At 32.3% G+C, this 17,473-nt stretch overlaps 1 protein-coding gene across 1 annotated transcript in view; it reads right to left on the reverse strand.

Moving 5' to 3' along the window:
• LOC127834687 (E3 ubiquitin-protein ligase RNF213-like) overlaps nt 1-17,473 on the reverse strand; it is an 87,149-nt gene that overhangs the window by 16,297 nt on the left and 53,379 nt on the right. The window contains exons 7-22 of the mRNA XM_052360711.1: nt 16,754-16,825; nt 16,389-16,524; nt 15,923-16,260; nt 15,608-15,789; nt 15,293-15,425; nt 13,876-14,044; nt 13,281-13,443; nt 11,559-11,737; nt 11,182-11,418; nt 10,885-11,078; nt 10,673-10,778; nt 5,190-5,290; nt 4,560-4,808; nt 2,980-3,097; nt 2,202-2,479; nt 90-198 (exon numbers count right to left, since the gene is read on the reverse strand). Of these exons, the coding sequence (XP_052216671.1) occupies nt 90-198; nt 2,202-2,479; nt 2,980-3,097; nt 4,560-4,808; nt 5,190-5,290; nt 10,673-10,778; nt 10,885-11,078; nt 11,182-11,418; nt 11,559-11,737; nt 13,281-13,443; nt 13,876-14,044; nt 15,293-15,425; nt 15,608-15,789; nt 15,923-16,260; nt 16,389-16,524; nt 16,754-16,825 (2,764 nt within the window). The remainder of the gene's footprint in view (nt 1-89; nt 199-2,201; nt 2,480-2,979; nt 3,098-4,559; nt 4,809-5,189; nt 5,291-10,672; nt 10,779-10,884; nt 11,079-11,181; nt 11,419-11,558; nt 11,738-13,280; nt 13,444-13,875; nt 14,045-15,292; nt 15,426-15,607; nt 15,790-15,922; nt 16,261-16,388; nt 16,525-16,753; nt 16,826-17,473) is intronic.

Consider the following 17,473-nt stretch of genomic DNA (forward strand, 5'->3'; position numbering starts at 1 on the left):
ATTTAATGTCCGTTTATGTTCGAATAAAGCTTTAGTTGTGATATGTTCTTATTGCACTTATATTCAGAGATAAGTCAAGAGGCTCTTACCCTTTGGTCCATGCCATCAATAGCAAGCCATTGAAGCAACGATTTGGATGCTAAACGCTGATACACATCTACACCGTACCGTCGACAAAACAGTCTTACCAAGTAAGCCCTACAGTTCAGTATATGAGATATGAGAGTATGACACGTATTTTTTTTAAATAAAGCTTTCAGTATTCCAATATTTATTGACGACGCTTACTTCAACTCGTGAACTTGAAAAGTATTCTTAAAAATATACCGTTGACCTATCAGTAAACTTCTTTATATAAAAGATGATTGAAGTAATAACTTGACTGGCATATCAAATTTTACTGTAGGCAATTTGCCTTTTAAATATCGAAATACTGTAAACCACATATAGACACAATTTTAGGCCCTACAACATATACGAGTAAAAACGGCGGAACGCGATCGTTTAGAAATGCAATGAAGAAACAACAATTAATTATTGTTTTCATTTTAATATAGTAATATATTAATATATGCACGTAAATGTGTAATACTGAGAAAACAAAATGCTGAAATAAAAATCGCGCATACTCGCTTACCAGGTTTTATCCCGTTTGCATTGAGATTTTGAACGTTTAATGACAATACATGTAAATTACTCTAATTCATTTTCATTTCAACTTTTTATTACAAAAGCTTTTTCTAGAAGCAGCATCCAACATCTTAAGACTTAAAGTAGGTTCAAGTAGTAAATACACGAATAGTACTCTCTCGAGTTTACACCGCTTCAAAAGCTTTATAACCGTTTCGCATGCCTACGCCTATCCCAATCATTCCCATTCGCAAAAAAGTACTGACACTCTTTTTGTTGAAGTATTTTGTTGATCAAGAAGGCCGATCCTGACATCAAACTTTATGGCAAATGCTATATTGATAAATGTTATGAAGATATGACAATTAACAAATACTAGTAACTCCATGCACTCCATAATTGTTGTTGTATGCACTTAATATCTAAGTCATCTATCAGTATGTGACTATGTGTAGTTTAAACTGGATCAATCTTACATATGATCTACAAACTAAAAAATAACACTTTGTAATTGTGTAAAAATAAACAAGGACAATTACTTATACAACATGAGCGAGTTTGTCACGTTCTTGCACACTGAACTTCATGCCATATTATGTGTATATTTAGTCAAGTGTCATATCAATTCAAATGGAATTATTTAGTGCTTAAGACAATATACAAATGACAATAGCTCAGTGTACTCGTGTCTCTCTTTCTCAAGTTCCTAATACATTAAATACATTCATTACTTTTAGTAATGCCTCACATAAAAAAAATGTTTGTAGCTTTACTATGCGCAAACAAAATATAACAAGGGCTATATCTACCAAATAATTAAGCAGAGCTATGGTTCTTTAACCATGCACTTTCTTACAAGGTCACGATCAATGAATGATTTGTTTTAAATATTTTTAATATGTTCTTACTTTTCCGCACATGAATAATTAACAAAGAATTCTTAATATTTTTATACTGAAAAGAGAAGAAGGGAGCTTGTACGAAGCATTTTCTTTTTAGACTGCCTACAATTATGTAAAGATGTATCTGCATACATTAAATGCTTGCAGATTTTAAGTCGATTTCAAGGAACAGACTATAGAAAAATAAGCAAAGAGCAATTACTCCAAAATATTTAAAATAAATGGTATTTCTTCGTACTTCCTTCAATTATTTATATCAGAATATGAAGTTTATTAAAATATCTATTATGATAAGGACATCGCTCTTTGCACAAGAAAATTGACTTAAGAGGAGTATTATTTGAAATCTGATTACAGAGTTGAGGTGCCCATACTATGCACTGCACTTTAAAGCCCTCATTCATTAAATAAAGTTTCATTTGCATTCTTGAATTCTCACAATACATCAAGAGTTATCCTCCGCACTAGAAGTGTGATGGACTTATGAACGGTCAAACGGACGGACAAAAGGAAGAACAGACAATGCGATTACTACATAGCACCATTCGGTGGCAAACTCAAAACAAGCGTACAATCGTCCACCCAGTCTGTTTAGTTAAAACAAACATGCCGAACTTAAAAGCACGTTAATTTTATATTGGTGCATTGTAAACATGTTAGTACGCTTACCGTGGCCAATGTGTTCCTCCATGATCAAATAGCGACTTTGTAACCTGAATGATGCCTTCGTCCTCAGCGGGTATTGCTTCAATATTACAGTCTTGCGCGTAGCATCTTTGAAGGCACTGCGCTGCAACTTGTATACAAGCTCTTGTTGTTGCAATTGCTAACAAGAGATCATACTGAGATGCAGGGGTGTTCATCACTTTTAATGTGTTTTCTAGCAGATGCTGCACAGGTATCAATTTGGATTCATTATTTTGATTTAAAAGTTGCAACTGTATATTCTAAAAGTGAAACAACCAAATCTAAAATACGTTTGCAAGTTCAAGACAATTACGACTCAATATGTCCAATTTACTGTTTATATGATTTACATTTCTTTGTACAATATTACAGCAAATCAAGTATTAAATACATGAAATGTCTGATGACATCATTTCTTGAAATGACAAGTGACTTTATCGTGAATTTGTCTTTTCATTCCATATTCACTTCTTTTAAATGCATTTGCATCAATTGTTTCAAGACGGTGACACAAGTTCGGTTCATGTTTGTGCGTTTGTCAAATACGTGTGTTTTGTCTGATACATTTGCTTTTCGTCTAACCTTTTGGCAATTGGTTCCTTGATTGTATTTAGGACTAGATTAAATAAAAATGATACAATAAAAAGGTTTCTCGCCTGCTGGTGCAGTTGCAGTTTTAATTAGTTTTTATTTGATTGAGGTCCATGTTTTTATGCATTGTTTTGTATATTTGCCCGATATTCAATGTCGTTTATATTACCTCCCAACATTGTGTAATCATCACATACATATCAACCGTCTCTTTTCTTTTGCCTTCTTCACATAAACTGACTTCTTCAATGTACCGTCTTAAATAATTGGAAACGTATTGCCTTTTGCTGCAAGACAAATAACATATGTTGAGTTTCAATGCTTCTCATAGTTTGCGGACTCGTAACAGATATTATTATAATGTAATTATGAACTTAGGTGTCGGGTTATTTACCGGTACCAACTCTTAAAGATGGAAGGTCTATTAAGAACACGCTATTGAAACATTTGAAGACGATGCGTGAAATGTATTTATAAACATTCAAAACGAAATGCCTATCAATGAAGCAACATATTTGTAAATGTTAAATAAAGGTTAACATAATATCAAATTCTTTCCTAACAAACTGTAACGATTAAGTTATGTTATTGTGTTATACGTGTACGTTCAAATATAATGACATAACTCACGTCACTATTTGCATTTCATTTTGAAGTTCGAATCATTCTTGAACTATCAAACTGTTATTGCTAGATATTATTTACCTGATATGAAAATAAACATACACACACTGTGTTCATGTACACGATCAGAGAGGATTACAAATAATAGCCAATATAGTGTATTGTACCATATTTGCATGTTTTCCTTAATCACAAGATATGAGGTGACATAGCTCCAATGAAAATACTTTGGCAACTGGTAGTTTAACTCCCATTGTAAGTAGTATGTTCATCATTGAACACGTGTAATTGCTAATTTTGACAATCAAACCATTAGTTAAGACCGTAATATAGTTAATTCGGCTCATGTCATGGATCAATAGCTTTACTTTAAAAACTCTGTAAAAATGAAAATCTTTGCTTTCTTCTGTTCATCTGCGAACAGCCATAACAAGCTACGTCAAAGCTAATATTGTAATATAATAGAGACCAAAATACAATACATATTTATGTTTTAATATACCCTTCACACTCAACGCATTGTATTGTGGGTCGAATACATTTTGTATGCAAACTATAAGTAATTCATTCCATTTTCTTTCGGTAAGATAGCGTTTTTGGAAGATTGCTTCTTTCAGGCTTCGAAATTCAAATACATAGAAACATTATAAAACAGCGAATAAGTCGCTACTAAGTCTCGAAAGAGTCCAAAATGTGTTCCGTTTCTACTTAATGTTGCCCAACAGTTTCTGAAACCGTATTGACAGAATATGCATATTCGTCTATCTTTCAGAATTTGTCTTGTAGCTATTTAGAGAGCCATACTAAACAATGTATGAGTGAAACGCGAATACATGTAGTTGAATCAATTAGCATATTAATTGAAGAAGTGTTTGCGTTTAATTTTGTCTTGGGTGTTCAATACCGGTTTAAGATATTCGAAAATTTTAATTAAAATAGGATGGACAGCCACATTTTCAGCGAGAGTATTTCGTTGACAGTTAAATGTTACAATGTTTTTAATGATAATTGATAATTTAAATGTCTGTTTACGTAGTGACACGCAAATAACAAGTGTCACATATTACCAAATGGGAATACAATATTTCTACATGAACAATTCAACATTGTTAACTGATTAGAAACCTTGAGTTCAGCATCATCTGCAGCAGGTACGATCTCAAGACATGATCGAGATCAACAATCGAATCAAATGCACCCGTGGCCCTCGTGTATAGTGTTCTTTTTTTTGCAGTACATGTAACATAATCTAGCAATTTTCCAAAAACTTCTTCGGTCGGCAAATCGTCGTCAGCAAAACACAACTGGGTCACAACGTGAAAGAAAAATGTGTTGCGCTGCTTCTGGTATGTCTCCTGTTTTACTTTTCCTAATCTGATATCAGAAAATGCTATTGGACTAAAACGTAATTCATTATATATATATAATATATATATATATATATATATATATATATATATATATATATATATATATATATATATATATATATTTACAGTATATATATATATATATATATATATATATATATATATATATATATATATATATACTGTAAACATAGTGCGTCTAACTTACAATTACGTTTATGAATTGTTTTTTTCTCTAGTAAGAATTTATATCAGACCATACGTCCACAGAATATTTAATAACAGTGCAAACAGTATGCAAGGTATGAATATGGTTACGTATATTTTTAAGACAATTTACAGCATGAAAGACAACGACAACGTTGAGTTTACAATATACACTTACCCGATAGCATCTTTAACATCTTCAGTGTTGCATATGTGAAGGAACTTTTCAAGCGCAGCAAAAGATTTTATATCTTTCAAGTCGGTTTCCTCACCAAGCACCTACAATTATTTCAAGGCATTGATAAATATATATAATCATTCGGCTAGTTCAATCCTGATGTCGTTTTCGTCTAATTTAGTATGCACTCCCTTAACAACGGTAATGAAATGTGCCGAGCATGGAAATCTACGTTCACAATACAGATATACAAGTTATAGGCTACTTTGACCATGAGTTTTAAACATAGAATCAAACTTCAAGTTTCCAATTCTACAATTGTGCGTTTGTCCTGAGAGCGCGAGACATGATTCATGCGCGCGACACTTGGCATTTCTTGTGTAACCTAAGTTATCCAAAAAAAACGTAGACCGAACACATATCATTTGTATCACTAAAACCTAAATATACAAAACTGTATGTGACTTTGACCTTTAGAATGCGACATAATTCGTGCATGGATCGCGTCGTCATGATTAAAATGTTAATTGCGAAATTTCACCAACGACTTACCACTTTTACACATAAACTCATACGCCATTAACATAACATTGGACACACATCCAGTTTACTTACTGTTGATAAAATTCACAAAGACAAACAAGGTAACTTTAGCTATCGAACATACTAGAAGAGATTTTTCAATCGTGTATTTGCTCTATTTCACACATTCACACTTTCACAAGCAGACATGTATTTGTCACATTTAAGATATATAATGACAACGTTCTCGTAACATGTATTTCATACACTCCACTGCATTAATGTAAGACTTTCTGTGACCTCTCACGAACTAAAAGACGAGATGACTATTGGTTGAAAAATGTAACAAGTATCAAAACAAAAACTTTCAGCCACCCTTAAGATTAGCCTAGCAGAAATTGAGAAAAAGGAGATGGTTGTAAAACTCATTATAGCAGTAAAATGGTGGCAGTTGTATGTAATGAAGTAAAAATTGGTGTCTGATCACCAAAGTTCTGATTTAAATGCATTGCCTTTCAATGTACATGTATATGCAGCGATATTGAATGAAAAGAGTCTCGTTTGGTTTCAATCTGTTTTGGAAACAACGCGATACTAAGAATTACCAGTGATGGTAATCACGTGATCAAAACGAAGACTAAGTTAAATTGCCTATGTTTTGTGGTACTTCTTGCTCTAAAAAATGACTTGTCTTGGTGCACATTTTCGAAGAGGAGGCGGTTATCGTCATAATTTGTGATTACTGGGCTCCACGAAGGGAATGTCTCTATCATTTTCATAGTGTGAAAATTGGAAAAACATGTCACGCGTATTATTGCAATGTTTAGCATGTGTTTGGCAAAAGACAGTCAACCAGTATGCACTAAAATGTGTGATCTTAATTGAAATCGCATCTTATATGATTACAACCTCAATGTAAAGAATCTTAAACTCATTGGAAGATTTTCGGATGAAAAATTTAATCTTCAACTGATTATGTATCTTGAAAGTTAGAAACTATACATCGATCTTTACCAGCTTCAATTTAAGCGAAAGCCATCGTTAATGATGTCAATTCATCCGCTAGTAATTACGCACGAACGTACCTTGTTTCCAATATAATTTATCAAGGTGCACAACCGCACAGGAATTCGATGAGTAGTAATTCAATACTTTTCCTAATCAGTCTTTCAAGATGCACCAACATTATTCTAATAACAACATTGTTTAAAACTTCATTCGAAACGTCCATATTGGAACCAAAATTCTTTGCGTTACAAAAAGACCATTCAGGCTTAGGGCATAGCTGTGTTTTTAAACGTTATTTGAGTAACATACGTGTTTTTAAAATTATCGACGAAAATCGTAACAAAAGCATAGTTATTTTATCGATATTTATTAATTATCATTTTACGGACCGATTTGTCGTAATCAGATGCATTAGTTATTGATTATGATAATATTTATTGAGTTATTTAAAGTATGTAATATCATCGCCCAAACTGTACGTTTCTGAATATACATGGCCTTAAATAAATCGTTATAAATAAGCAGCATTTTAGCACACAGCAAAGGGGTGTATCGACAGGTTGTACCAACTATTACACATAATAAAAATATGAATCAATGATTATATCAATTCTTTATAAATTGTTTAATAAACAAATGATATTATATGATAAATGGTTTCTTGTTGATAATGCAAAACAAATCAAATCTAAAGGTTTTAATCAATTAATTATTATTATTATTATTATGATGATGATGATGATGATGATGATGATGATGATGATGATGATGATGATGATGATGCTGCTGCTGCTGATGATGATGCTGCTGCTGCTGCTGCTGCTGCTGATGATGATGATGATAATGGTGATGATGGTGATGATGGTGGTTGTGGTGGTGAGAATGAAACATCGTAAAATAATAATGTGAAAAGGAAAACGCATAAACCTAAACGTCTTAATGACCGACCGGCTTGAAACATTGCGCTCATAAATATTCGTACGAGCCATATTATTTTTTTTCTGTTTCAAACTTAAATATCTCAGTTATGAGTAAATATTTTGATTTAAAATTGTACATGTGATCATTTGAATTCAGTATGTGCAAGCAAACCATAAAATCATTCATCCGTGACGATCAGATGCTTCAGCACGTGGGGAAGGTAGCCTGCAACATGCCAATGCGCTGTTGCGCTCCTGAAATTTTATACGAGACATATTGATTTCTAAATTGATTTTATGTTTTTCTGGAGTATCAACCCACCTAAAATGAAGAAATCGAAATAAAATAAGTATCATATCGCGTTTCACCATTTTCACGTGCAAAAAGATGAAACCACACTTACTCCACGTGCAAAAGCGCCAAATTGTCACGGATGAATGATTGTATCATTATCTTGCACAGATTATAGTCAAATGATCACATGTGCAATTTTAAATCAAAATCTTAACTCATTACTTAAATATTCAAGTTTGAAAAGTGTTGCCGTTAGAAAAGTCTCCAAGTGTACTGTTTACATGACCCTTAAACAGGTGAAGACTTAGAAGCAAAACATGTGATAGCTTGACATGAAAACTATTTGAACCAATGGTGAACAAGAAAAGCGACCTCAAAAATCACGCCAAAGTACCCCTACGAAGGCAAACGAAAACCCATTATCTGTCAATAGTTAAATTACCTTATAGTTGTTAAGTTATTGATTTTTCAAACACCAATATAACATTTTAATATAATTAACCTAAATTGAAAATTATCATTTATAGCATGTTTCGTAAAATGAATTTTCTTTTCAACATGGATATTTTTAAAAAAAGATATAACAATTGAAAGCCTTACAGGTCTCAAAAGTATAGCTTTTATAGAATGCCTTTGCCATTTTTAGTTTTGCTGTTTTACTATTTTATATACACGTATAAACGTTTATTACGTAAATCAACTTGCTATCAGCTTTTGTAAGCTTCATGTGAAGACAAGACGGCATTATGTTGCATTATTTTTTTTCTAATTTAACATTTCTCGAAAGCACTTGCGTACTTTAAATTTACGGCGATGATATTTTCAAAAATATCAAGCTTAAGATGCTACATTAAGATTAAGTTTCTTTTATTTCGGGCTACTTTCAAAATAATCACTTAAACGCTTACGCATTATGGATACTATGGAGTTTACCATGAGCTTGCACAAAATATAGTCAAATAATAACATGTACGCTTTTGAATCAAAATCTTTACTCATACCTGAGATATTTATGTTTGAACAGTTTTGCGTTATAAAAATATCCAATTCTAAATATTAAGTGTATAAAACGGCAAAACTACCAGTTCTTAAATGGACGACACCACCTTGATTTCTTTTTGATCATAACTTGAGTTCCCCTTCTTGTACCACCAGGAAATCTTTCTTTGAAATTACTGTTCAAATTTCAAATTATTAAGTAAACATGTGTACAAAAGATTGGCTCAAGATTTATTAACAAACAAATCATTGTTAAAAACACGTAACGAACATATAACTTTAATATCCACACGGATGATTCTAACATTTTTAGATACATTATAAGTATTACGAATCCTTTGGGCAGTTTTTCTGTCAAAGAAGTAATTATTTCAATGGTGTTGGAAACAAATAGATTCTTACACTTTTTCAATTCGTTATGACAAGATATTTGTCAAAGTGCAAATACAACTTTTGCATATATATATGCAAGATAAGTTTTTTTTAACAAATTCATAGTTTTGATCTTCGTGAAAAATGATACAAATTAGAAACAGTAATTGATAAATAAATTAACCAAACCACCATAAAGTCGTACAAATTGTATTTATCAGAAACTGTATGTAATTCACGTTTTACAAACAGACCTTCAACAAAACATGCATGCAAGTCGGAAAAATAATAACGAGTAGTTATCGCACAGTTTCTTTACAGTTTCTTATTGATGTTTTCGGAGTATTTTTGTTAAAGATGAAAATAATATTTAAATGTGATAACACCTGGTTTGGTCCAAATATACATATTTGTTTGAGTCAAATAATAGAATAAACATTGATAAAAAGTTGGTCAAATTGTTAGCGTATACATCAAAGTCAAACATTATTAACTTAACGTACAGTTTTGAACACTCACTATGGCGTGTCAAACGTTGCGAAATTCAATGTTTCCATACTTATGTGGCATTTTTGAATATGTATGTTCTATATTTCCATTTGTGTGTGGTATAGCTGCATATATATGTTGTATAAATTCATATATATATATATATATATATATATGGTAAAATCCGATATATGTATTGCATAACAAATATATGTTGTATAATTTCATATTGATGTTCGATATTTTCATATATATGTTGTGAACGTTTATATATGTATGCTATATTTTGATATATATGTGGTATAACTCTGATATTTGTGTGGTATAATATGCAAATATCGAACATAAATATGAAATTATACAACATATATTTGTTATGCAATACATATATATGATTTAACCATATATATATGAATTTATACAATATATATATGCAATTATACCACACAAAAATGGAAACAACATATATACCACACACATATGCAAACATTGAATTTGCAACGTTTGACAGGCCATAACTAACAAAAAATCATATCATGTATATGGCGTGATATTACTACGGTAATTAATATCATAGTTGTATACTATCCTAAAACAGTTGAAATTTTATTGAAGTTACTTTTGGTCATTTCAAAACAATAAGTTTGGTTAATTTAATTTGATAACATTTATTAAATGTTCTGTGCAAATTATTATAATTATATAAGAATTTAAGATAGTCAAAACCGTAATTATTACAAACTCGCGCTTAAGGGTTTAATTAAGAAGATACCGTTTTTGGAAAATGTTTTTTAAAGACGATTTTAACGATACACGAAGCCTCTTTAAATGCGCTGTGAATATATTATTATATGTTGTAATATGGAATGTGTACATACCGCCCACAAAGGCATACAGTCCTTGATTCTTATACTTTCTTGGGTTTCTCCAGTGCAAACATCCTCAAGAAAAAGCTTCATCACTAAGACCCGACTCCACATACATCTTAATAACATATATAACAGATCAATATTTATTTGATGAAAATTGTGACGACGTATTATGAAAATAAATCAGTGCCGTTAATAATGAAAGCATTTTTACGACATACTTTGCTCTTCTGACTGATGCAGGACTGTGACATCCATAACGAATAACATCGTCTCTTTTGAGTTGAATTATTGGTTCCACAATTGTTCGATATTTATTCACACGTTCAAGCCAATTTAGCTGACCGCTTCTGTCATTTAACTCATCTGATGTTGGGTTCAACTGCTCGATAAGTAGACACAGTGTTGCGTGTGTCTGCGAAATTCAACAACATGATTATATTATTTAAATGTGAGAAATTAACTTGATCAACATACGAACAACAAAGCGAACACATAAATACTTAAAGTTAACATACAAACTCGTGTTCTTTGAACATAAAATGATCAGGGTTAGAGAGCCGTATGCCCTCTATTTTTTCGCTGCAATCCGGCCATATGTAATTCACATTCCTGAAGTTTGTGAGTTGCCATGCTAATTCCTCAAATGCGAAGCGGACGCACACAATAAGACGGATGATGTCGGGTATTTCAGGTATTTCGCCACGTGGGTAACACAGGTTTATGGTATGCGTGTACACTTTTTGGCACACAATCTATTGTTATATAAGACAATATCATCAAAACAAACAACAGTTATTATACAGCATGTGTAAATACGTTACTCAAACAAACAGTTGTGTTTAGATATCATAACTAACCCACATAAGCTAAAATGATTTGACAAGTCTCTTACATTTAGTTCGGCTTCTCCGTCAGCATTATAAACAGTGTGCACAAAGTCGTGAATATAGTCCCGTAATGCGTTGTTAAGATGCGCTATCCCACTTTCATAATCATGGCGATTCAATAACATACTTGTAATATGGGACAGGTCTTGTCCGATAGCTCCTGAATGTAACGCGGCCGTCATTTCTGTCAATTATTAGTAAAATGTTGTCACTAAATAATTCTTATAACCCAAATATCATTAGTTACAGTACAGTACAAGATAAGTTTTGATGCAAAGCATCAAAGGGCGTCGGGAATTTCAGTGTAAAAGGCACTCAATGAAGTTACATGGAATATTAATATATTGGCCGATTATTTTAAACAAAATAGAAAAAGATACTGGTATAACCATTATCTATGATTTTGTGATATAACCCCCAAATATCCATTACCTATGACGTTGTGTTATAACTCCCAAATAACCATTATCTATGAATTTGTGTTGTTACCCCCAAATATTTCATAGTTCATTTTATTTATATTGGTTTCCTTTTTTTTACTGGCATCCGTGTGCAGTTTTCATTAATGGAACAGAACTGTGTAGGTTTTAAAAAATCTGCTTCATCTTGAAAGCGTAATTTCAAATTTTTCTCAACTTCAAGGGGAGATGATTCTGAACTTATTCTTACGTAGCTCATTTACGATAGGGGTTGAGTACTCATTGATATGAAAACACTGTAAAAGTTTTAATGTGTTTACGAACCCCCCACCCTCTCACACATATATTTCATGGGCATAATAAAAACAAAAAATGGTTACAATAAAACAACATATTTATTTAAACTAAAGTATCTACATCAAAACAAAAAGTTAACATAGAACACAAATAAAATAATTAGATTCTACTGGGGCTCGAACCCTGGGCATCTCACATGTGAAGCGAGCGTGTAACCACTACACTACGGAACCGCTTGAAAAATCACCTTCTAACTAAGATATTAATAAGCTATTAATAGTCGGTTTAAATGCAAACCCGGAAGTTTAAACGCTGGTTAGTGAGCGGGGTTAAAGGTCCATACCAAAGGGTCCATACCACTGGCAAGATACGGGTCAGGCCTGCGGTCTTCTATATGTGGTTTTTAAAAAAAACTGTAGGAGGACTTGATAGTAATGAGACTGGGGTGCTGTGGTGGTGCTCCTCATTGATAAGCGGCTGCTTCCTTTATCAAGACTCATTATTACAATAAATAATACGTGTCGCGCTTCGCGCTCTATAGCGCCTTTATAAATAACTAGGTGGTTGCTAGGATAGTGGAACAAAGAAGTTTTGTTTTAATACAAAACCAGAAAGTTTCACCGGTTCGCGTATTTGCCCAGTCCCTGTGATCTTTTATTATTGCCCAGTCCCTGTGATCAGTTATTAATTAAAACAATTAGCTTTGCATTATTGGCAATAAATGTTGTAGTAAATGTAATAGGCACAAATGCAGTCCTTATTTACACTAATTTACACAAAAAATCACCACTATGCAAGATATTCTGACAACAAAAATATAAACATTGATCCGTTATAACATTCCTCCCATAAGCGAAAAAAAACGTATTACATATTAGTCGCCGCATTTCAGTGCGACGCCAATAAGTTTATATGTCAATAAAATAAATCAGTCGTATCGGTCGGAAATCTCATTTAACGAAAACAAAACACAATGACTGATAAGCCTTTTAATCAGCATTAAATTCTTACCATGCACATGAAGTATATGCTCCTTAAATAGATCATCGACGTGTTGCATAATAACCCATGAGAACGGGAATCGTAGTTTGAACCGATGAGTTTCGATTCCGGCTGGGTCCACAACTTGTTGGGTATTTATTTGTTCTTTTAACCATTTTTGGATGTCTATGTACTGCAATATAGCATGCATATCTGTTCTTAATGTTGTTAATCAAACTTAATAGATGGATATTATTTATTATTTATTTAAGAGAAAATACTCATAATAAAATGTGTACTTTTATCACAAATCAGCAAAGAACTATTGGTTGCGCTATCAATAACTATATTGTGTACAGTTAAAATGTATCGAAACATGTATCCTTCATCATTTTAGTATTTAAATTAATATGGTTTATGACATCATGCTATGGTAGCAACATCAATCATGTTTAGGTTGGCAAATCAAAATGCAATATTAACTCTTATATATTGCAATCGGTATCGTCATGCAGTGTATACATTAAAATGTGCCATTATTTTTCCTATTAAAATTTAATAATTCCCGTTAATACGTGAAATAATATGCGGTAATACAAATGTATATATGTTTATTCAAACATACCCTTAGCGTAAGAAGATCCATGTTATTCAGACACAGTAGCAAAAAATCCCGCTTCCATTCGTACTCGCACATTATTAGGTCAATGTTGTTGTTGATGTCAAGAAAGGCTATCATCCCTGCTATTACGTTCGTTACCCCAGATAAAACTACTTCGTTATTTTCACATGTTCTGCAACAGAAACATGTAACTATGAAACTGATGTGTCTATTAAAAGTGATGTTTTGGTGAGTAATCAATAACGACTATAAATAAATGTAAAACATAATTGAAATATAGCATATACATAATTCACTTTTAAGATTTATACAAGGCTAGTGTTAAATATTGAGACATATCTTGCAATGCTTGAAACCCGGAAAGCCTCGAACCGAGCAATATAGATTTGTATTACATACCTATAAACGATAAGCCTGAAAGAATGTCGTATTTTTTGTATAAAATACAATAGACCATTTGTATTTAATACAAATTACGAGATAAGGATTCCAGTGAGAATTACGTCTCCTTACAAAACAGCATGACAAACCTAATGTATGTACACATCATAATAACGCCACGACAACTTGTGAATATTTGCGTAATTAAATATATTGGCACTTTTATGTTCGGAATGCTACCACTTCTTTGGTTGGTTTTACGTTCAATGCTGTGTATCATCTTAATAAGATATATAAGCCCTGTGGGCTCGTGGCATACACTATCACACGATCAACTTGAGCGATACAACACGTCGGGGAAATACCGTAATGTAAATGCCATAATATATACTTGATGCTAGAATTAAACTTATGTCATCACTTTTTTTAAATACACATATGCTTTATATTATTACAAACGTCTTCAACTACTTTTACAATCGTTTTGTATAAAAGTCCTCATTTAAGACTCTTTAATGTTCTTTTATTAAAACAATAATTGGCTTTGTCCATGTCTAATTGCATATGTGTATTAAACATCCTTAAAGTTTACTAAAAGAATAATTTTTACTAAAACAAGTTCATTTAAGTGAATAAAGAGTCGCGTATATGATATGGTATTCTTATAGTTAAGAAGTGGTAAACGATATTTATGCACACATGTGCAATATTTAACGGAATGACAATGATCTGCTTTTTTGCTTTCTAACATATCTGCATTGAAACATATTTGAGATAATACATAATATTATGTTTTGCTTCAAGACCAACGTTTTCCCCCCAAAATACGTCTGGGGTTTTGGTTGCAAAGGATTTATATAAAAATCGGCTAGGTAAAAGATTGGTATCTGAATTCAATGACACAGAACATCTTCGACATACAAATACATTACATTTCATAGATCTACTTGGTAAAGGTTTGTTCATGATTCGTTAAGATAGGAAGAGAAATAATATCCATCGCAAAAAAAACACATTACGATTCAAAAATGTTTCCTACTGTAATTTTATTTGATTGTCGGCTGTATCTCTCGCTTTCCAGGGAATAGCATAATAACCAGTTACATGCTCTTTTTCCTTCAGTAGCTTTTCCAGCAAAACGATCAGGCCGTTCATAAACGTATTGCTACATGCTGAAACAGAATTGAATGTAGGCTAGTCATTACCTTATGTAACTAAGTCACTTAATCAATTTGGAGAGGTAGCACTAAACAGGCAGTATATAAGAAGGTTTTCTTAAAATCTTAGATTTAGCTTATAGTCAATAAAAGGCCTTGTATTATCATATATTCATATCATATACTCAAAGAAATACCTGTGTTGGATGACAATATAGTTTGTACGATATCACACCGTTCCTTTTCTCTTTGTTCCATGTTTGTGTGATCTTTAATCATCAATAACGCTGGCTTAACACACTGCATTAGAAGGTTTTTCCATAATGTCATTGGTTCAGTAGTGTCCTCTTCTTCTTCTTCAACTGCCACCGCATCTTGCCTACAGTTAAGATAAAAATAAGTCAAATGTGTAGTTCATTTACATTTTCAGATTCCACACACGATGCAAATACATTTCAAAAATGTAGTCAATGTCACATAGATTTAATTCAGTTAATGTTACTTATATTTACATGGCACTAGAAGATTGTTGATGCTGCGGTCGGCTTACAATCATCCCTGGCGAAGAAATGTTGAATGTTTGCACTACTTCACTGACTTCGCTAAAAGGACCCTCTTTTACATCATTATGGACACGAACTCGGAAAAAATATCCATAATTGCATTTTAAGTTAGTAAGTTTGTATGTATTTTGATATATACTTTCCTCGCAAATTATCCAATCGGACTCGCTAGAATCTTCTTTGAAATGAAGTTGGTAATAGGAGTCATCTCCCAAAATATCGCACTCCCAATATATGGTTATGGAATATAATGCTACAGCGATAGCAATCGGGCGACCAGGCGTTTGCTAAAGATAAACATACACGTTAGATATTCGATCTACGGTACACAAACGTACACTTTTTACAACACGTTATTATTATATTAAATCTACACGTTAGAAACATATTCAATCGGTTATAAATTTTTGTATACCCGAATATCTCTTGTGTCAACCCATTCGTCTACTTCAACGTCTGGTGTCGTGATGAATTCATTAATGTCTTTGACAATGTTTAATTGGTTTATTTTAAGTTCAGTATCAGTCTTCTTTAATTCTTCTAGTTGTATTCTGCAAACAATGCAATTAATTTATAAATAACGTACCTTAAGCGCGTTCATCTAAATAATTGGTTCTCAAAACGTAAATTTAAACAAATGTACAACAGCCCATATTCTTACATAAATTGATTCCGTTTAGATTATCTCTATGCTTGCATAATCATCAGAAAACATCTACAAGATGAAAAATAAAATCCAATAGAATGAATAAGCTAGCGTATTTCAAATGTGTTCGGTACCGTTTTTCAGTATTATCTTCGCTATCGCTTCGGCCTTGTTCTTGTAGAATAGACGTAATTTGTTCTTTTTGTCTGGAATGAACCAGTATTATATTTGAATTCAAAAACGTATAACGCGTATCGCTTTATAGCACTTGATACTGATACAATGAAACAGGCTATACACTACTTTCCCTCTTTATTTACAGCAGTGAGCGATTGTCCGGTGTAATCAATAATTGACAGTTTTTAGTCAATAGATCCTATGCTTTTTAATGAGATTTAATACACTTATCGTGTGTTATTCGTTATTGGTTTGACTGCACTTTTTGATATCTTAGTAGTTTTGATTAATTAACTAAGATATATGTCGATTTGAATTTAATCTTTTCAAAATTCGATAATTATGACAGATTTGGCTACATGGTATCAAATGGCAAACTCAAGTGCAAGGCTTGTCTTAAAAATGATTCATACATATTATACCTTACAAAAATGTCTGTGTTGTTTGCGTATATTTGCGTATATTAATACTTTATCAAAATTGGCCCTGAGGAGTCGTTATCTTGTTTTCTTATAGGTAAGTTTAGACTTATTCTAATTTCCGTTAAGTCACAATATGAAACGGACAAATGAAGTCAACTTAAGGAAACAGAGTTTCGACAGTCAGAGTTCCAGAAGAGCATAAAACGTTCCCAAAACATTCATTTTTAAATGTTGCAAAAACACATATAATACAGG

This window comes from Dreissena polymorpha, chromosome 6 (assembly GCF_020536995.1).
Source record: "Dreissena polymorpha isolate Duluth1 chromosome 6, UMN_Dpol_1.0, whole genome shotgun sequence".
Classification (NCBI taxonomy): Eukaryota; Metazoa; Mollusca; class Bivalvia; order Myida; family Dreissenidae; genus Dreissena; species Dreissena polymorpha.